This window comes from Ornithodoros turicata, chromosome 9, assembly GCF_037126465.1.
Source record: "Ornithodoros turicata isolate Travis chromosome 9, ASM3712646v1, whole genome shotgun sequence".
NCBI classification, from domain to species: domain Eukaryota; kingdom Metazoa; phylum Arthropoda; class Arachnida; order Ixodida; family Argasidae; genus Ornithodoros; species Ornithodoros turicata.
This window is the reverse complement of record NC_088209.1, coordinates 31,807,695-31,829,820: the sequence shown is the minus strand read 5'-3', so window position 1 is coordinate 31,829,820 and position 22,126 is coordinate 31,807,695. Positions and strand designations below refer to the sequence as shown.

At 46.1% G+C, this 22,126-nt stretch overlaps 2 protein-coding genes across 4 annotated transcripts in view; one reads left to right on the top strand and one right to left on the bottom strand.

Moving 5' to 3' along the window:
* Positions 1-6,710: 6,710 nt before the first annotated feature.
* LOC135368626 (dopamine beta-hydroxylase-like) overlaps positions 6,711-22,126 on the top strand; it is a 352,228-nt gene continuing 336,812 nt past the window's right edge. For all 3 annotated transcript variants that reach the window (XM_064602032.1, XM_064602031.1, XM_064602030.1), the window contains exon 1: positions 6,711-6,847. The gene's annotated coding sequence lies outside the window, so the exon portion shown is untranslated. The remainder of the gene's footprint in view (positions 6,848-22,126) is intronic.
* The window catches only part of LOC135369457 (barH-like 1 homeobox protein), a 36,161-nt gene continuing 24,678 nt past the window's right edge, over positions 10,644-22,126 (bottom strand). The window contains exons 2-4 of the mRNA XM_064603046.1: positions 15,394-15,470; positions 11,122-11,237; positions 10,644-11,064 (exon numbers count right to left, since the gene is read on the bottom strand). Of these exons, the coding sequence (XP_064459116.1) occupies positions 10,695-11,064; positions 11,122-11,237; positions 15,394-15,470 (563 nt within the window). The 3' untranslated portion in view covers positions 10,644-10,694. The remainder of the gene's footprint in view (positions 11,065-11,121; positions 11,238-15,393; positions 15,471-22,126) is intronic.

Below are 22,126 nucleotides of genomic sequence, written 5' to 3'. Positions count from 1 at the left end.
TGACCACCCCCCCCCCCCCACACACACACACGCACACACTTTTATAAGCATTCCGAAAATTTACTTTTTTCAATGACGCATATACATTTGTAGAGGTTGAAGAGGAAGGGAACAAGGGAAGGAAAAGAGGAGGTTGAAACAGACAGTTTGGGGGGGCTACGTTCTCCAGGAGAACGGTGGGGGATTTCGCTGCTCCTTTACCGAACGTGTTGTGCATAATAACATTTACACTTAATTTATTTAAAAGACATTGAGAGAGCTACCAAAAATGCTTAATAATGTTTTTTTTTTTTTTTAAACAAGGGTTGATTTAATCAAGTATTTTAATGAGAAGGATATATTTGCTTTCTCGATAAAAGCAAATCAATACGTTGGTCTGTGTGGCTCAATGCATATTTCATGTCTGCTTGAACCCTCCATGACCCTCAGAAAAAGGCTCATGACCCATTGTGGGGTCATGACCCGCAGTTTGAGAAAAACTGCCCCAGCGTCATCCAAGCGGCTAAAACCGCTGGATTCCTGGCAGTCATGTTCAGGTGGCAACTGTCACGTGATCCAGCGTGGGCGCCGACCTAGCAGTTTCCGAACGGTAGGCCGTGCTGCTATGAAATGACCACCCGAAATCGCCATTAGCGGAGACGCGCTCTGTTGCTAGGAGGCAGATGCCATAGCTCCGTGTGACGTCACGTACTCTAGCAGAATCCGAAACTATTAAGTGTTGCGTGTTCTTTCGAAAACTGTCGGAAGCACGTAATGTTCGCTGACGGCATTCACATTTTGCGCATTGAGTCTTTCAGCGCGATCGATTTATATTACGAAATGAAATAAATACCATTATTTCGTGGTGGCACTCGTCTGCTCGCAACGTCACGACCATATCACGCGACCGCTTTCGAAATGTCCAGTTAAACGCTGGCACCCAACGTCTCCCGTGATTACCTATTATCATCGTGGCACAGGCTGCGTTCGTATAGTTCCGGTAATCGCCTGCCGCCGCCGCAATTCAACCGCCCGTGGCGCCATTACTGTAACAAAAGTCACGATCAACCGGTCGTCTGCCGAAGATCGACCAAATGCAGAACCACAAATACGCCACTTAAACCCTCGGGAAGAAAAAAGAAAAAAATGCAACGACTCTTCCAAGTGGCACCAATTTAGCTTGTCCGCCTTCTCGTTGCAATGTAAAGAAAAGGTGTCAAGATGGCGTCGTAGCTTCTCTTCCCTGCCGCCAGACGGTGCAATTACGGCGTTTTCAGCTGTCAGATGGTCGAAAAACTTTTCTCTTACTCGTGCAGTGACAAGGCGCGTTTCGAGCATCGCGTCGGAAATGGCGCCGAAGCAATTTTGAACGTAATATTTCGGAGGGAAGTTAACAAACTCCTTGGCGCCAGTTTCAGTTCCTTTTGTTGTGGCTGAAAATGTGTTCGTGCCCCTTCGACGTCTCTATGCGTCGGTCACGAGGAGACCTGATGGAACTCGAGCCGCTTCTGCGTTACGCTCTGTTATGGAGAAAGGACAACGAAGTATTGGAGGGCTTTCGTGAGAGTATTTTTTAGAAATTGTGGATGTAGTTCCGTATCGGGACCATTGGCTTTTTCTTAAAGAACAAAGAATATAAACATCAATCGAACGCTTTTACGAAAAAAAAAAGAGGAATTAGTAACGAAATTAAACATGAATGACCCTCGTACATTGCGTGAAACGTATAAAAATTAAATTTTGTCGCCCGTTTCTTGAAGGCGTTCTGCCATCTTTACTGAGGACCTTCTGATCTAACCCGAGGCACAGTCTCGACGCCCGCACCGCCTAGTGCGTGCCTGGGGAGGGGGGGGAGCACCAGACCCCCCAACCTGGATTAACCATTAACCTGGATTAAATTTAGTGAGGTGATTTAGCCCAATTGAACGACCCTACCATTTGCAAGATGGCAAGTTTCGAATCCGTTAGGCTTAGCATTCCCGTGTTTCTCCTGCGCTAGAAGTGCATCAGATGGGGCTATTGAAATGCATATAAAAAAAAAATTTCTACTCCACAGGATTTTATAATTCTTACATTTTTAGAGTCAGTATATGACCTTCCTCCACTTATATGCATTATTTACGTTCCTAACGCTTTCACTGATTTTTAAAAACTAGTGGTCCCGATATACGGAACTACACCCGAAATTGTGATGTGATTTGGGGAGGTCGGTGGAAGAGACCATCACTAAAGGTTGGAACGAGGTACTAGCGCGACACGACCAGGAATTGCGACACAGAAACAATTCGTAAATGGTTTTAATACCAGTGAGCGTTGCAACATGCCGATGGAGATGGACCTGGGCCAAACGGACTCCGAGCCTTGCGGAGATATACAGAAACCAAGATGGAAACGACAAGCCTTGAAACGGTGGACCTCAGTGGTTGAAGCCATGCCTGGAAAAATATATTAAAGTTGTCCGTGGTGGTAGCAGCCGGTCCCGTCCGGTCCAAGATCCTTCACGTCTGCCGCAGAATGACTTATGTCTTCACCAGGATCCTTTACGCTCTCTGCTGCCTTGATGCACATACAAGTATGCCGCTGAATCACGTACCCGCACTGCCTTGTGACGCGAACTCATGACAGAAAGAGGGGAGGGGGGGTGATGAGAAGGGCACGTAATTTTTTGTAGGCAGTGCACATTGGTTGGAAGTTTCCGTGAATTGCTATAAAGAATAGACCTCTACCAGAGAAACGTCATCATGATGTTGGTAGACACACTGAAACCGAAACATATCGGAAGGGGAGGGCTGAGTTCCACGAATAGGCACTTGGGCAATGGGCAAAGTAGGATTGAAGGTCGGACCACCGTAATCCTGTCAAGACCGTGGCTTTCGGCTCTTGTTCGCCAGCCCAGCTTCGAGCGTAGCTGAAATCCACCAGATTGGTGTCGCTGTCGAACATTATGACGTCATTTGTTTACAAACAGGGAGAGGTCTATTTGGAACATCCACACGTGTTGCAGGGATGTATTTAAATATGTGGCGTTGGATATCGGGTTAGAAATGCACTGTCAAATCGTGACGCCTTCGTTTTTAATGCTTCTGCGTGCTCCCATCCTGACAGCCCGCGAGAAACGAATTTCCAATTGCGCAGTTCCGATGACGTTACAACTTACAAGTCCATCTCTGGCTTAACACCTCATGAAGACTGCTATTTTAATGACAATGTACTCCGAGACAAAGTAAAAGGTACAGTCGCAGAGGTTATATCTGTGTTCCGATGGCCAGTGGCGTCGCTCGGGTCGGCGGCTCCCGGTGCGGCTACACCATCCGTCACCCCCCTTCCCCTCTTCCTGTCCTCCGACAACACGGACATCACACAGTCCTCGTATATCTGACATCACACGACCGCAAGTCCGTGTGTCGCTTACACTGCTTCATTCAGACTGGAAGCGTTGGAGGTGTGTTGCCTGGGGGGAGGAGAGCGCAGACGCCGAACAGTTGTCGACCGACGTACCGCCTGGAACCTTCGAGTGGCTGACTAGCGGGGAAGTTGTGCACCAGGCAAAAATGATGATGCTCTGAAGGCGCGCTCTTGGGTATGTGCGTAAACGCTTGTTCCTGCGTGCCCGTCTAGTTCGCTTCTGGGTGCCCGATGTCGTTTTCTCCTGAGCCTCTTTAACGTGTAGGACTCTTTGCTACTTGAAGCGCTACTCCTTGACACGGACGTCGCGCCTTCCCAGTCTTCGCCCTTTTACCGAGTCCTTGCCCGTTACGATTACCTCGTACTTCCTACACTGCTTTCGACGTCTTGGGTGTCCGCCTGAGGGCCCTTCCACTTGCGGACAGTACCCGTGAGCGCCAGTGGTAAACGCGGCATTGTCTGCGGCAACCTGAAGGCTGGAGCGTGAATGCTCGTCGTCGGTTCGCCTTCAGCGCTGGGACTGCACCCCTCTCCGCTCTGTACCCGGTGCGGCCCGCGCCCCCATAGTGACGCCACTGCCGATGGCAGTGTAACCGGTTCTGGCTTTGCCTCTTCGACGTCGGTGGTGCGGACGAATAGGAGTCAACGATAGTGCGCGTGCACTGGCTGACGACAAGCAAATCAGCAGACAAATCTGTTACCAAGTGTTGTTACGTCGAGTGTCAATAGTGGAGCAGAGGTTTTTATATCCCCGGGGAACTTATGTGTAGTTGCCCCTCCTAGTGCCCTGCCATCCACATGCAGCGGACACCCGTGAAACTGCAGGCAGTGTGTTAGGAACTGGGTTTAAACAATATATTTTTCAAAATCAATTCATTTTCACTGTTTATTGGAAGAGTAATCTCTACTAGATTCAGTTAGTTAGTTTGACCAGGACTAGTCATAGGACCAAACCTCTAGACTCGTAAAAATGGAAGAGTCCTTGCCGATATTTAAAGGTACAAACGAATGAAGAACACAAAACCGAACTGTTTCCCACGTGCGCTCAAGCATGATGAAACGCGCAAAGCACATCGGTGCAGAACATAGGCGTGCCGTGTGGGCACAGGTCTACTCTGGAGTGGCTCATCTTAGACTCATTTGACTACTCGAGCCTTAATCTGCACGGCATTGTGGTCTTACATGGCGTATCTGGCAGCAACATACATGTATCAGAAGCAAACGTCACGAAAGCAGAAGGTTCGATGAAGCAACTTCGTACCACGCCGAGTGGATGGTGAAGCTTTCCAAATTGAACGAGATGTTGCGCTTTCAACGTGGCACAGTGTCTTCTGCAGACTGGTACGTCACCACGAACGATTTCTGAAAATGCCATAACCGGGCCTAGTGGAATATTCCCCAATACCCCAGCGTCTCCTTGACGGCTGCTGTGTGATTCCGCGATGCCGTCTTCCTGGTGGAGATAGGACACACTCGCAAGGAACATAAGCGTTTTGCACGTGTGACAACTTAACAGCGTACGACGTGGCAACTCAACCTAGCGTATGGCGGCCGAAAAGATGTGCTGCAATGGAACCGCACATGTCTCTTGTTGCGCCATGGGAAAATAGCGTGGCCATTTCAAGTGCACATCACGCTGCTCTTCCCTTCAAGTCGAGGACAACGTTGCTTCTGGAGACCTTTTTTAGATCCCTTCCGCGCCCTGAGCCCAGTCACATAATCGATGCCTTTTCCCCATAAAAAATGTATTGACTATATAGGGACGCAGCATTTTACGAGGAGACAAGTAAAAAGAGGCATACGAAACAAAAACAAAATAATAATAAACGGGCCAATCACAGGTGCTAATGCGACGCGAAAGATTTATCGACACTTTCTGCGCTGGCCATTGATAGCCAAGTTGGCGAAGCCTGTCACGGGTGGTTGGCAACCGCTGTGTGAACACGTACGGCGCCCACACAACAGGCAGTTGATTGGGAGAGACATGGCTAATAGCAGCAGTCGGTGAGGCTTTCAGAGGCTGTAATGGGCGTTAATCGAAAGGGCTGCGGACGTGCTTAGAAGGCAGACGCCAGTGGTTGCTATGGAAACAAAGTGCCTTCATTGGCAACGCTTTCCCAGTTAGGGTGAGAAGGTGTTGGGTTGCATCCCCTGACACACGATGTAGAGCACGATGGGAGACTCCTCTACGGCGTGCTTTCCCTTTTTCTTGTTCGGCTCGGGCTCCTAATGCGCGGAGCGGCAAAATGATATTACACGTTCGTGTATATTTTCATCAACTCACAGTCAAGTTTCGTGCCGTAATTTGGAGAAGGAATTAAAGATCCGTGATCTTGTGACGACAGCAATCTCTCAGTTGACAAAGTGTTCACGGTGGGAGTATGGCATAGACAGAGCCGGCAAGAAGGTGGGGGCAGCGGGGGATGGCGCCCGGGGCCCGTGCCACTTCAGGTTAACGCGGGACCCAAGGCTTGTCGTAATCATATAAAGAAGAAATAATCGGACTGTATTGTCGAGACGTGAGGAGGGGGTCCGAGCATGACCCGTCCCCGGGGCCCGTAATTTCTCTCGCCGGCGCTGGGCATAGATGTGAGCCAGCTGGTGGACAAAATCCCTTTGCCTCCTCTTTTTTCCTCCTCGTTTTCTCAGGAGTCTTGTTTATATATACTGTATTTGTAACTTGCCGAAAATGTGAAAATTAAACTTTTGCTGGTTTGAGTGGCGTGTTTGTCCTGTACCTCCAGTTGTTGCCCACACTCCGGCTTTTCACATTGTGGTATTCACGGTGTCAACAAAATGGACCATGTGTGCCGGTAAAGCCGCTGTTCAAACCGAAGTGTGTTATTGATTTTCTTTTTACTACACTGTAAGAGGGAATAATTTTATCCCTAAAGAAGGAGTAATTTTAGTTATTTTGGGAAGTAGACGCCTCGTCACAACCGTTTGTCCCTTTCGGGACTAAACGCACGAAAGTTTAGGAACTATTCGCAGTGCTGGGGAGGAAATTTCAGAGTCAGAGAACTAAAATGGGGACCAGTTGCAATCTAGGGGGAGTAGAAGCTGTAATAATCAAGGAAGCTCATTGCAACATTTGAACTAACATGTGCACGTTTGAAACGAAAGGAATCACCCAGGACCTTATGTTGCATCAAAATTTTAAGACCTTGGAAATTCGAATTTGAAACACGGGTGAGTGAGCGCGTTAATTCCGAATACAATTTTTCAGAGGCCAACACCACTGTCGAGCAACACGCGCTGCGTTATCTCGCTCGATGACGCACTTCATCCACCTCTCGGTCTTATCAGCAATCCGCATGGCTGTTTCCACCACGGAAGGCGGGCTGCTTAATCTTTGGCTAGTCACCCTTTCCCTATCAATAGTATCGCCATGCATGTGCGCGCACGACACTGAAATTCAGACCGTCTCCCTTCAACACAGAAGCCCACAGCAAAACGCACGGAGGTAAGACAAAAAAGAACTTATTTCACCCATGCTCTGTCCACCGAATATGCGCGTATATGTATGTTTAAGGGCGTATATCTCAGGTGAGCGTCGGCAGCTTAATAAGCAACTAGCGAGAAGAGGCCCTAAAGCCGCCATTTTCTCAACGATGAGCGGATGACACGCGAAGCCTGTAATCAGAGTTGTTGCCTTCGTCGAATGTAGACACCGAGTCCCTCGAAGCGACGTTTTATTTGAAAGGAGGGGACGCTCTCTTTTTTGATTTCCTCATTTCGATTCCCAGGCCTACACACCTCTTGATCGGTTGTATTTTCATTGCGGCGGTTTGACGTGCATTCGGGGTGTAATTGAGGCATGGTCTGGAATTTTATTCGGCCCAGTATAACAACAGTCATTTGGCCGATTTCGCGAAGTGGGTGCTATGCGTAAGGTATTTTCAGAAAAACGTTATAGGGACCAGGAAAAAAAAAATGGTGGAATTGTCGTCGCGTTTCGACACGTACGGATGGCACTTATGAGGGTGATTGCTCGCTGATGCGAGTCGAGTGAAGAAGGAAACTTGTAACAAGGCTCCCATTTCTGAGAAAATTGTCTTCTTTTTTTTTTTTAGTGAAGGATTCGGTTGCGGTTGAGGTATGACGTCTAAATGAGACGTTGCGACTGTCAACGACTCCCCGTACCTGAATTGGCACCTGGTAATGGAATCGTGATAAAAATGAGGGATGCGCGTACTCGATAAAACTCTCTACGAGAGCCAATTATTCGTGGTACTACCGCGTTCTCCAGCACCCCATTTTCGTTTCTTAGTGCTTCTAGTTTTATACAGTGCTGGGCAAAGGTTTACGGAATATGCTCCGGCGCATTCCTTCCTCAGAGTGACACGCTGGCAGCGAAGGGTACCGTACGGACTTGCAAACGGGTGATTGGGTTACCTAGGCCATAGCCTCCTAAAAAAGATAGGAGGCTATGCCTAGGCACATGTCTGTAAGTCCGTACGGTATCATCCGCTGCTTGCGTGTCACTCTGAGGAAAGAATGTGCCGGAGCGTGTTCCGTAAATTTTTGTCCTGCACTGTACTTACGTACTGCTTGCGACACCCTTGGCTGCATCTCAGACAGCTACGCGAACATTCGCTAGTGTTGCCTACGAAAAAGGTGGACTCGCAGGGGAGCCCGATATGCTGTGCACAAGAGCGTGCTGACGGTGTGCTCCCTTGTAGTCTTCTCGGTAACAACCATACCCTACCATGGCCTCCAACATAAAGCATGCCTGCCCAATGAGGCAAACTCGGCCTCTCAGAAGACAGTCCAAGGGCCGATGGTAGACATCTTTAATCGATTTGTAAAAAGCCCGCACCAGCTACGCAACAATCAAAACACACCGCAGTAACACTGTGACGTTTCAAAGCCTATTTGGGCGTCATCGTCAGAATGAAAGTCCTGACAGGCACCAGCCGTTTATGTATTGAAAAAAAAAAGGGGGGGGGGGGGTAGAAATTCGGAAGTGGGCTTTTGTTCATGCATCCATTATTCTTTTGATATGCCAAGATTCCAGACGTTTCTCTACACCACAGCGACCTTCATGTGTAAAGTATTTGGAGATAAGTTTACTGTGTGACCGTCTTTTTCATTTTTTTCTTCTTTTTTTTTTTGTACATACTTATAAACTTCTGTCTATTTACTGGCACACTTATCTATGTCTCTTTTATACTGTTTGATTCTTGTTGATACTTTCCGGCGGGTTTCTCCAACGTATGTTTCAGGGCAGTCGCGGCAGGTAATCTGGTACACACATCCTTTGTTGTTGTGTTTAGTTCTAATTCGTCCCCAGGACTCGTCTCAGGTACTTTTTTTTTGGGGGGGGGATTTAAAGGTGTTGTGATGCTCACAGTGGCTAAGATTCTTATTATGTGTTCCGATCTCCCTATATGTATGGCTGGGTGACATATGTCTGCTTTTGTGGAAGCTTCCTTCTCTTGCAGTCTTCTGTTTATATGATTGTATACGTCTTTTAGGAATGTCTCAGGGTAAGACCTACATGTAGGATTTGACGTAACTATTCTAGCCTCGGTTGATTTCGCCTGAGGACCAGAGAGGGGGGTTCGAAGGGACCTTGACACCAACGCTGCTCTTTTGTGTTCCAATGGATGTGCCGAATCGCCAGGCCAATGTTGCGCTTCTTTCTAAACACCAAAGTACCTAGACTGCCAGTGTCATTCCTCTTGACTAGAACACCCAAGAAATAAATTTTTCTATCACATTCCTTATCGCACGTAAATTGGATGCTAGGGTGGACATCGTTTAAGATATGTAGAAAAGAGCCTATAGAACCACGATTGCAAATGTGTCATCAATAAAACTTGTGTAGAAAATCGCGGCTGTTTCTCTAGGGCTATGCCGTCAATATAAGCCATAACAGATTTGCATAGGGCAGCCTTCAACTTGTTGGAATACTCTTTCATTGAACTGAATGAAGGGTTGTTCCAAACATACCTATAGTAAACATCTATATCTATATCTTGTTATTGATATGCAATCATCGCAAGATTCATCTTGTTCTAACCGCTCTCCGGCAACTCGTCTTCTCACTCTACCTTGTGGGGGCGCTAATGGGGGCATTGAACTGCTGCTTGCCGAAGCTCAGGCGAGCAGCGTCACGACTATCGCTAGGGGAGGGGGGGATCTTGCGTCCTGGGCCGACTTCACAGGGAACTGTGCCGGCATTTATCTTAAAGCGTCTGAGGAAAACACCCAGACAGCACAGCCGGCTGAACTGCAGTAGCGGCCATACAGGCGCTGCGCAGACCGCTATCTCCGTGCTACAGCCCTGCCGCGATTACCGGTAGGTGCGCTGGCTGTTGTCCCCGCACGATAGGGCGGTGATTGTCGCATAAGCGACGCGATTTGATTTATGGTAGTGCCTTTTCTTGTTTCTAAGTCTTGCTTCTTCTGTATGTTGTAGCAAGAAAATCCAAACGGAATAAACAGTGTCGTTGCGCACCTGCCTGAATGAACTCTTTCCCTCCTCATATGGTTCTCTCGCCCTCTCCTGTTGCCTGGTCCTCTCCTGCTATTCCTTTTGGTTTCGCTCTCTCAGCCGTTTTTTTTTTTTTTTTTTTTTTGCTGGAGGTAGCAACCCAATGCAGCGTCGAGTAACGATTGCATCAATGCCAGCTTTCAGCCGTTGTAAACTTTAAATGAACTCGAATGAGATTTAGCTTGCCGACGATCACGTGCCATTTCTGAATGTTTGCAACACCGCGACACTTAATCAGCCATCGATCCTACTCCTAAGGAGCTTTTGCTCGGGTTAGTACTTCAGGATCTATCAGATAACGTTTTTCTGGCTATAGGTGCTGACGAACGTATACCCGGTATTTTTTTGTTCCTCAACAAATCAATCTGCCCCAATTGGCTCTGCAATGTTCGTCTTGGTTATTTATTGCTGATATTTTTGAGCGCATGATCCTCAATATCCTCAATGATCTCCATAAACAACATTTATCATGAAACATGAGAACACGTAAAGTACGATAGTAAGATACATGTAGCATGTTTGGCATCGCAAAAGTGACAGCATTTTGTTTATTTTCGTAAAAACAACCAAATCACATTCGAAACAATCTTTAAAGGTGATGAAGTGTCCACACAGCATTCAACAAATCAATGCGCAGCTGGAGGCACCTATAACAAGCCGTCTGTACAATACACACCCTTCCTAAATATTAGGAAGACATGTTTATCACATTAGGAACCCAATGAATCAAAGGTACAACGGTAGCTTCAATTGTTTCCGCATCTGTCCGCGCACAGTGAAGTCAATGAGCGCACTTCACAAAGTCACACCGCTATTGTGTGTCTTCATTGGAGGCTCCCTGTGTTGAAGTCTGCTTGGCAGGTCCGTCAGAACGTTGAGCCGCAGGTCTTAAACCGTTGGCTTCAAAGTAAGGCTGCACAGTTCCACCACTTCCAGCAGCGGCGTACCTTTGATACAAGGCTAAAGTCTGTTGTAGGCTGCTCATCGAGGGTGGTGCACCAGCAGAGGGGAGACCTCCGCTTAACGCACTGAGGTATCCACTGTAAGAGAAGCCTGGCCAGAAAGTAGGAGGTGGCGCTGAAGTGCCGAAGGAGGAAGAGCCCCACAGGCTAGGGTAACGCGCCATCGCAGTGGCGGGAAATAGTTCCAGGCCCACCATTGCTTGGCGCTTCCATTTAGTTCTGTCGAAGGAATCTACGTCAGTAGGGATGTGGATCGGGAATTGTGTAAACAAGTACCTTCTGTTCTGGTACCAAGTCTTAACTTGTGTGTCTGTGAGGTTGAGCTTTGCAGCCAGTTCCATGCGGTCTTGGACGCTCAGGTACTTTTGTCTCTCGAAGCTCCTCTCAAGCGTCTGTAAGAGAGAAAGAGACGGGTCCTGTGTCCGCCATTGGCTCTGGTGGTTTATGAGGGTCACGTTATAGTGCGAAGCTACATGTTAATGTCCTATCACAACGGTGTGCACATTGTTATTTTTGGCATTTCTGATTTATTTAAATCACTATGTCGACCCATACAGGAATCCACTGACGAAGAAGTTGCGGCAGCACTATAGGCTCCTTAACAACTGAATGATGTTTTCGAAATTCAAGTGAAATATTTCGCATTCTGAGTGCGGACACGAAACGCTCGTTACATTGAAATAACGAATGCTGAATAACTATTACATTGTGCATGTGCTTTACTCAATCTCTCCCTTTTATTATTATTATTTTTTTCCCGAACATCCATCCATTTGCTTGGACTTGTGAGCAGTTAGGAAAAAAATGCGCGTTGTAATATTCTAATGGGTGCAGTAATGTATACCATGCGTACGATATATGTAATATGTACCATGCATTGCAATGCAGTAATACGAACGTACGATAAACTCAGTTAGTTTTAACTGCATGACGCGCTCTCCGTCCTGAGTTGACTGTCAGTTCGCTGTTGTCAAGGTGGCAACAAAACTGTACCCGAAAGAGGAAGGGGTCCACAAAGTCTAGGCGCACTTCACAGCATCGCGCGAGGTTTATTTTCTGTTTTTGCTTCGAGACAAAACGCCCACCGGAAAACGGGCGCGAAAATTGGCCTCCCAAATTAGGCTCATACCTCACTACGAAAATACCTTTAATTGCCCCATAATTTTTTTTCTAGACAGCATCTTCTTTGTTAAAGAGTGTTGTCCTGCATGAAGATGCAGCTTCACGACAGCCATCCCGAGAGCATACATTATTCACAACTAAAGGCCGCAGTGTGAGATAGTGTATGTGCTAAGATATCATTTCAGTATTTCACATGTAGGCAGAGTGGTACGTAACGCGTTACAAGTAATTGCGATACTTGTAATCAATTACTTTTTGAGTAATTTTTCGAGTGATCAATTACGTTTTTGAGTAATTTTTCAAGTAATTCGATTACAATTTTGAGCAATCATTACCGAGTAATCAATTACTTTTGAAGTAGAATCTGACTCAAAATAACAATGGTCTGTGACAAATTTCATGTGTCTTTGTTAGACTATTCTACTGTAGTAAGCGGAAAAGGTATTATTGCTACTTCTCACGCGCGAGTCTTTCGCGCTATTTCAGCTGTCCCCAATCACTTGGTTGGGGTTTTTCTTTTTTGCGAAGCACAGATGCGGAAATTTTTCTATGAATTGAAAGTAACGGCCGGAGTAACGCATTACTTTTATACTCGTTACTCAATTACATTTTGAGTCGAGTAACGGTAATCAATTACATTTTTGGAGTAACGGGCACAAGTCTGCCTGCAAAGCTGCAACTGATTTGCTTTTGGGTCAGCTTTTAGGGGCATGCGTGCTACAAGTGATGGAGAATGCGTTAGTTGGACAGCACCATATCGGAATGTTCCTGGAGCTTTGTACGCACACGTCTTTCAAGCATTATTCTTAACCTTGTTGCTAATCCTATAATTCAAGAAATATTTAACTGAATATTTAAGCATTGGTGTTTTCGAAGACAATTAGCAATTAGAATAACTCTGTCACTGTGTCAATAGAGGACAGCGAGGACATCTTCAGGAAAGTGTTCCAAGTGTAATTTTACGACAAGCTTCTGTTCCTGCTTGGTGTATCACTCTATCGTTATTATTCTTAGCTGCGTTAGGAATAATTGATTTTTATGTATGCGTATCTTGTTTTTAAATGTGTACTCAGGCGATGTACGTGCAAGTATATCTTTTGTTTTCTTGTTTTACTTTGTGCTGATTCCCTCCTTCTATAATGCCTTCGAGTGGAGTATAGGTCTATCCATAAATAAAGACAGCTGAGAGATATATTTAAAAAAAAATTGTTTGTATAGTTCGGTGTCCCATCTTCCCATTGAGAGAAATGACGGTCGGCGGAGGAGTACAACTTTGCGAGATTAGAAGGTACAACCAGTTCCTCCAAATGGCAGTTGTACAGGGCCTGTATGACGTTCAGACGATGCTATCGGACCCGCCCATCCATTTATGTTTCCATTAGAACCCCGACGTGAATGACATGCGCGCTGATTTTGGGTCGTTCATGTTCCATCGCCCCATTGAGTTGCATTCAATAGACTATGGAGCGAGCGACTGCTGGCTGCCCTTTACAGGATATGGAGTGTTCTGTGTACACGGTAAAACGTTTTCTGATTCGCCAAGCATTCGTGCAGTCTGCGTGTGACTGATGCAGAGAGTAAATAGTGGTCTTTCAAAAGAGGTATAGGGTTGGGCTGCGAGAAACGGAGCGGAGGTTAGTCAAATTGCGCGTTTAGAGAGGATGTAGTTTTGAAAGGTTGGCTGCGGTTTGCTGTGTATAATGGTTCCGGCTTTGTACTATATTATTATGCCGCGAAGAATGGACGCTTCAGCTTAGAGGCTGGTGCTCGTCCGTGAACAATGGGAGAGTTTGCGGTCGGTATTAAGCAACCCATAAATAATGACGGCGTGTTGTAAAAAAAATGCTCGAATAGTTACGTGGATCGAGGAACACAATAGCTTTCGATACGTCGAATATAAAGTACAGCGTGGCAAGACGTAACATTTACAGCTTTTCGTGTTCCTAGCGGATGGGGCAGTTTATGCAGACGACAATGGGCAATGTGTGTGAAAACTCTGTCGTCTGACGTTTTCTATTCCTTTTTTTCTCTACTAGATCTGGAGTAGCTTGTCCCGCGGCGACCGGGCTCACATCTCCATTTTTTTTCTCCTACCACCATCATCATCATCATCATCATCATCACCTGTCGTCTGCTTTACTGCTCTAGGTGTGACAAGCATCTCGTTTTGTGCCACTCGTGTGTCGAAAAAGGAAACACATAAGAGAAAGGACGACATGACACAAGTGCTTTTGCACCATCTGATCGTCGCGACGTATGCGAGCATTGCAAGAAGTGCGGGGACAACCGTAAAATTTATTGGAGGTAGTAGTAGTAGTAATTAACTGGCTACTGAAAAAGAAAAAAAAGGAGGACTTGGCGCAGGGTGGCTGCCCCAAGGGCGCCTGCAGCTCCATCTTATTTAGGTAGTTTTGAGGTTTATGATGTGTGGCTGCTACTAGCGGCTGTATATACCGTGTCGGAAGTATCACGTTCGTTGGACAGCGACATGCGACAGCTACTTGCGCTTCTGCATTTTATAGGGAACAGTGTCGCCCACGCACTCAACCACACTAGAAACGAAGCATCTTACAGCACCCGTAACTTTCACACCGCTCACACTAAGTACAGTGTTATTATTAACAATCGTGGTCAGCACACACACACGCACGTGCGTGCAAGCTTTCATTTTCGGTATTTTGTACTTTCATACCTGTTTGTCACGAAGAAAGAAAAAGAAAAAACTGACACGCTTTTTATGCTACAATCACTAGCTTTTTGAAATCCTAATTATCATAACATCGACCAGTGCACGTATGAGCGTCGGGTGATGCGAAGTCTTTTTTTACATGGACAATGTACGGCTCGCAAGTGGGTTGTTCAAAGCATTCACATCTTTATTCACTTGAGGGCTACCCTTATTGATTGTACAATCGCGACGGGGAAGCGAAGACTGGGGTCAGCGTTACATTGTCAGTTTTTGTCAAACGAGGTGAAAAGTGGGGTCATAATGACTCAGCATGCGGCCGGAAGCCTTGTGATGTAAATATTATTCCCCCATTAGTTGGCAGTTCCGGTGATAACAAATCGAGCGTTAGAATCTGGTTTGGGATGCCGACTCGTAAAGAAAAAAAAAGTTCGAAGTTCAGAAGGCCAGACTGGTATTTTGATAAGGTAACAATTATTTTCATGTTGCGCACGTGAAGGTTAATGTTACGCTGCTATTTAGCTGGGCGTCACGCTGCCAGTGAGGGACAGAGGCTAGGTTATGAATGGAAACGCAGTTGGTAGGCAACGTGTGAACCGACGTCGATCTACCGTTGACGTTTTCTTTGCGTTCTTTTGTGGGGTAAGAAGCTTTGAGAAAATGGGAGGAAAACTTATGAAGCAAAGGCCGAACGTTGACAAGTATAGCACAATGTGGTCAGCTTAATTGGGCATGCTTACTTTGAGCTGATGCTCTGTGAAGGCTGTGCGTGCTTTTCGTGGCTTTTTAGATGATCTCAGCGCCATGTGGTCGTCATCTGAAATATAGACACAACGACAGAGGTGATTGAAAGAGTATTTGGGAGCTACGCGAGCAGTACAACTTTACTGTAAGAAAAAGTGTTAACACTTGCGTGCTACTCTCCTGCCTTGTCGCCGCCCAGACATGTAGGAGATACTATGAATATATTTAAATACGGTACTAAATACTGAAGGGATAACGTACTCGAGATACAGTGCTGATACTTGGAAGAGAAAGTAATTAGAGTAGAGTAGAGTAGCAAAGAACTCAAAAACTACTTCAGATACATTTAAGACACTTGAGCATTAGTCACAAAACTGATAGGCGTACTTTTATTTAAGCATAAGCCGTATTTTTATATGTTCATATATACGAAGCTCGTGTCACTTGTTCGTGTTCATTTTTAACGACATTAAATGTCACGAAAGTGATGCAGTCCACTCAATAAAGTAAAAAAAAAACCTTTTTTAGTACCTTTTAATACCGGGTGCTTTCAACGCAGCTCGTGCGTGTTTTGGTTTTGTCGGTCAAATTTTAAATGACTCAAATGTTAAGAAGAAATTTGAGAAATCATCTTGTATCGTGCATTAACGGTGTTATGCAAACTAAAGTTCTTACTCCTGCCTCATACCGGGAACGAGAGTGAGCTTTTCACGTGCGAATGAGTTGTGGCATTACATTACATGAATTACATGAAGTCACATGTCATTAAAAACGTCCGTGTGGCACCGCGCGAATGACATTAAAACTTACCGCGTTAAGCACATAATAGAGAGTTTTAGTCTACCGTACGCTATCGCCTTTGCGTACGTAAGGGATATCTTTGATGTCTCTGCGCATTGCGCGAAGCTGTCTTTCTGTTGACCTTGAGCTTCGTTCCTCTCAAGCCCAAGGTGATGCTTCCTACTTCAACGTTACACCAGCTCGCTTGTGTACTTTTCCTTTCTTCATCTCTCTTTCTGCTATGGGCGGGCCCAGAAACACCAACGCTATCCCTTACGTGCGCTATCGCCTTTGCGCACGTAGGGGATAGCGTTGATGGTTCTGCGCACGCCCAAAACAGAAAGAGAACTCCACGCAGTGCGTTGAACCACCAACGCTATCTCTTACGTGCGCAAAGTACGATGTATTAAAACTCTCTGATGTCATTTTACGTATAAGCTACAAAAAGGGCCAGTTGGTATAGTCATTTTATTTGCTCGCGTGGCACGGGTGTTCCAACCCCGTGCACACTTTCTTGTACAGTGCGCATCAGAAACAACGTGGGGATAATTTACAGAACTGCCCACGCATATACACTTGTCGTATACTTGTATTAGTTCACGCCATCACACTTAGGGGCCTGCGCCTCACAGTGAGATGTTACTGTCGAAAATGCGGCGGAGAGCGACTGTGCATAGACGCCAGTACGCCATAGACGCATATAAGCGCCATCGTCACGTCCCGATTTCACACTTGGCTGGACTCCTTTCCCTCACGTGACGCCTGTTTAACGGCGAACGCGTTTCATCCGGGCCCTCACTTGATCGGACGTACGTGTCCTCAACAATGTTCGTCATATTCCCTACCCAATCCCCGGCCGAGGATTGTCACGGATCGCTCGTTCCCATTGTAATGAGGCAGGGCCGTACGGTACCTCTGGATTAATACACCCGGCAACTTGCCACCTTGCGCTCCAGCGAACTGATGCTTCGACCTTTCTCGTTGGGCGTCGTATATGTACGCTAATTGCCCCTGGCACGAGTAGAACACGCTAGTATAGCCGTGCTCGCGTATTTTGAACATTTGAATATCACGCGGAAATGTTTGTACAGAGCATTAAAGGAGCGCTGAAGTGACCGCCAATTTTTTTTTTTTTCGTTTTTCGGTGCAGAGTGTTTTCCAACAAATAAAATGAGTTCCAGCGAAAGAACGATGAGCGTAGGTGAACTACAGAGCGAGCGCCAGGGCTCTGTTCCGCGCACCTTTGAAATATCATTTCCCTCGTGAAAAGAGCGCATCGCAGAACGAGAGGACGTCGTGACGTATGCTACTCCCCTCAAGTGACCAATGACGTACAGCGGCACAGCTCAAAGATGAAGAAGCGGCGCGTGAGCTGCGAAGAAAAAACAAAGAAACAAGGCACGGAGCCTTCACCACGTCACGAGAGCATCGTGTCGGCCGTCCGCGGCTACTTCCTCTGACTGTTTTTCTTTTTCTTTTTTGTAAATTCGATCGCACAGCTATAACGCACCGCAGAGCGAAAATAATTTGCATGGTGACTCCTGGTGGACAGCTTGACAGATGAGGCAGGATTTCGAGCGATGTTAGATGCCACCTCATTGCTCCTTTAAAATAAAATGTGCCTACAATTTGGGTGGAAAATTATAGCGTACGCATTCTTGTGCAGGATAGAGCGAAACATGGAATGGGCCCCTTCAATACCCAGTACCCACTCAGTGCCCGTCCAACAATATGACTCCCCCCCCCCCCCCTGTTTTTGCTATAGAGAGCGCTCGAGAGTATATTGTGCATTTTCTTTCGCGTGGGCCTCATGCAACAGATTTTAGTCTATAACTGTAGTTCTATTTTGGCAGCAGGGACACCTCCAGTACTCCATTGCCTCAACATTTTTTATCAAGCGACCATTGAGACAGAGTCGCGTCCATAAAAGCGGAGGCTGTACCCCCTATCCTAATTGAATAAGAGAGTACGATTAGTTCACTTAAATTTAGCATAATGCTATGAAAGCCCAAGGGATCAACATAATATGCCCATCTGAGTTTTAGTAAAATGAAGCAAAAAATTAGGCTGCTGCTGTTCTCTCTCTCTCTCTCTCTCTCTTTTGTCTCACGTTTTTCATTTTCCGGAAAGATAACCGCGGCGAGAAAGAACTTAGCTACGGCGACCTGTACCGAAGGCACTTTTCTCGTACCTCAATCTCGCGGCACGAAGCAGAGGAGTAGCGAAGTACATCACAATATAGCAGTCGTTATCTTTAATCTCCGCTTTTATTTCGGTGTGCGCCTGCATATCTCCCGGCACAGTTACTATCCAGCGGCACGAAGTAGCGAACGTGGTAGCGACGCTAACGCCTGTAACGCCGCAAAGTACATCACCGCTTAGCGGGCGCTTTATTTCTCTCCGCTTTTATTTCAGTGTCCGCTAGCAGGCGGCGCCACCGACGCGGCGTGCGCGCGCGCGCGCTCTGCCGTTCCCGCAGTATCACAGCTGTTTCAATGCACATCCGTGCTCTCTCTCTTTTCCGCCGAGCTTTTCTATTCAAATTACGATCCTTTGTGTAAACTCGGCCATTGTCATTCGGGAGAGCGGGAATAATAGGCAGCGGCGCCGCGCGGTGACAAGACGCATTAATTGAGTCCGGGGGACACGGGTAGCGTAGCAACGACAGCGCTGGCCCCCCGTAATTGGTCCTAATTATCGTGTGGGAGTGAGCTCGGCCTATCACGCTTGGCCGACCGCCGCACCGTTACGTCATTTTGACTCCTAAAAAGGCTCCCAACTAAGAGGAGATGAATGCACGGCTGACTTGAACCGCCCAGCCTTCCAGGGCTTCAAGCTATGCAAAGAGGCTCTCGTCGGACGGCGGATGAAATGGTTTCGGAGCTGTTAATTGCGTCGTCGTGTGGCTGGCTCCTGCCGTGAATGTCTTCCTGAAGGAGGTTTAAGCCATATGGCGACTACAGGTGCGCTATAGTAAAAGGGAGAACAAATATGTACGTACAACATGTTTTGCAGCACAATTTATGGTATGACCAGGTCGTTAAGTATATTAACTTTGCATGTTAGACACAGTTATTGACGCAATTATGCCTAGTGTTGCTTCGACACAGTCTCAGTATTAAGTAAATAACACTTCCGCAGATATTGTTTCAAAGCTGCGTTATACATGCAACATAAACCAATTGAAATATTTGATTTTAGAAAAATCAGATGCATGGTTCTCCGCGAGGAGGTGCCCCTCAGCATGCGTTCTGTCGTAGTGAGCTGTTCCATTTTTCTAATCCAAGCCAAAAAATTGTATAACGAAAATATAGCCGAAAATAGATAAGGCTGCTGAAGGATACCTGTGAAGCTTACTTTCCCGCGATAAGGCATGTGATTGGGTGAAGCCTACTTTACGGTCATTTCGTTATTTACAAAGCGGACAATTTCAAGGACAGAGAAAGTGTATAGTAAGAACGCTGATGCTATAAATAGGACAGAACGTCGTCATTCGTTGGCCTACAAAAACCGTCGTACCCGTTCTAATGAGCGTAGCGGACGTAAGTGTGCGAACTGCAACCCAAAACAAAAAGTCTGTTTTGTTAGCACACCACGTTAGTAAACTTTACCGTAACACTTCCGGATCGAAAAAATAATACGAATTTCGAATAACATCAGACTGCCGCTCATTGCAGAAATGCGTGAGGTACCTACCGTTTCCGTGAGAATGTGAGGAGGGTCATGGTACTATTACGTATTGAGCTGTTGTAACACTTCTTGGTTTGCTTATATTTATTGCTCGCGAAGCTTTTGAGCATAGTAAACGCAGTTGCTTCGATTATGGCGCCAAGTATAATCCGAAGCATGTACATTAGCCCTAGCCGCGTATGGCCTTTCTTTCTACTTCCTAACAAACTTCTTCACTAAACTTTGTGCATTGTTAATTAATTAATTTATTTATTTATTTATTTATTTTTTACTCTACGATTATGAACTTCTGCTTTTCGTTAAATCTGAAATTTATGAGGGCAGAACAATTTTGAGGAAAGGTGCAGACATACGTGAAGACCATTATCGTTCGGGTCTACACGGCGTCTTGAACACGCCCCCGACCCCGATACAAATTCCAGTTGTTGCAGTACACACTCCCGAACTGACCAAGGAACAGCTACGCCTGTTGTCAAAACACACGTCACGCTTACCTAAAAGAACAGTCACGACCACTTCTTTTGGAGTGCCCAAGATATTTTTCTTATGCTGTTTAGTTGCATTAATCATGTAAAAATTGCTGTCGGTCGTACAAGCTGCCTCGTGGACACCGAAGGCGGGGTTGCACTTAAAACAACTTCATCACATAGCACGCTTGTAGCCAACAATCGTCACGATTGACATTGTTGGCTACCATGATTCATGGAAATGTTGGATTCATGGAAACGGGACGTGTACGAATGTTTGTGACACTTATGCAGTTACGTTAATTCTCATGATTACAAAAGGGGCGTGAATCAGGGAATGATGACACTCCGTATCATTCTTATGCAACGGTTGTTCTTCACTGAGCTATGAGTTTTTCTCTCAAGCTGCTTGAACAGTTTTTTTTTTCTGCACCTTCCTGACGTCTGTACTGTGTTTCCATTTTGTTTGTTTTTTATTATTTATTTACTTATTTTGTGTTTGCTGATTTCTTAGAAATGAACTCCACGCGATAAAAAGGTATAACATTGAAAATACCGCATTTATTATGATACAAGATTTCATGAAGTGGACTGCATTTCATGAAATGTCGTCATGCCGAAATGCATGAGAGCTTGTATCATAATAAACAGAAAAGTTTCAATGTTTTATCCTTTTATCACTTGTGTTGACCTTACTTGGCTCAGTTTCGACATTCCTCGATTGCCAAGTAAACTCTATCTCAAATTTCTGAGCTGGAACAAAGAAAGATGATTTCACAGTGAAGTGAGCATTGGAACGATTGGCGGTCTTTCGAACTGCTACTTGCGCACGCAACTGACCTGTTGCCTGGACTCGTTCGGGTTCATCTTTCTGCATCCTGACGCGCAAAGTGAGTTTTACTCGAAGGTTTGTTCTCTCTCTAAATGGGCATCCGTTTATCCGCCCATCTGTCACGCACACCAGATGCGAAACGGGAGCCCTGACGCAAGAAGTCCGTAGCGATTTCGCCGCTCGTGTACGCTTTGCCCCTTTTAAAGAGGTCGTTTTGTTGAAGATGTTGGAAGCGTGAAAATGGCTGCCCACATATCGTTCAGGTTCGCTTGCCTAAACCTGCTCGTCGTGAGAGAGACGCTTTGCTGTTGCTGCAGTACCTATCAATTGTATTTGTCGTTTCGAGGCACGAAGGAATGAAATTAAGTAATTTTAGTCTTTTTTGGGGACTAAATGCATTGCTACAACGATTAGTCCCTCTCCAGACTACATGGGCGGAAGTTTATGCGGTTTTGTAAGGACTATTTTCAGCGCTGGGGAGTAAATTTTAGGGCCAGGGGACTAAGATGGGAAGTAACAGAAACCTAGGAGACTAGAAGCCGTATAAGTGTTGCGATTTGGAGTAGTTCGTGCATGTGCTTGCATGTTTGTTGCCTCTGCACTCTAAGAAAAAAGGGTGTGAAAAGGTGGTAACTTCGATAGTTACCACCCACATAGCGTCTGATAAAGGGTGTAAAAAGGTGGCAAAAGAAATTATCATATATCCAAATTGCTACAAAAAGGTGTACGCCCCCTCTCTCACCGAATGGGGGCTTAATCGCTTCATCGTCATTACGGTCGTTATGAGCTAACGAGCGGCGGGAAATTCAAAAAGATGGGCACGTGACACATTGCGCGTGACGTATCCTACGCCCTTCACATATCGCGCGAAGCGCGCCGTGCACGTGTTTCATCACGTGCCCTTCTCGACGAGTGCCCCGCCTCTCGTTAGCTCCTAACGCGTGCAAGTGATTACAACAG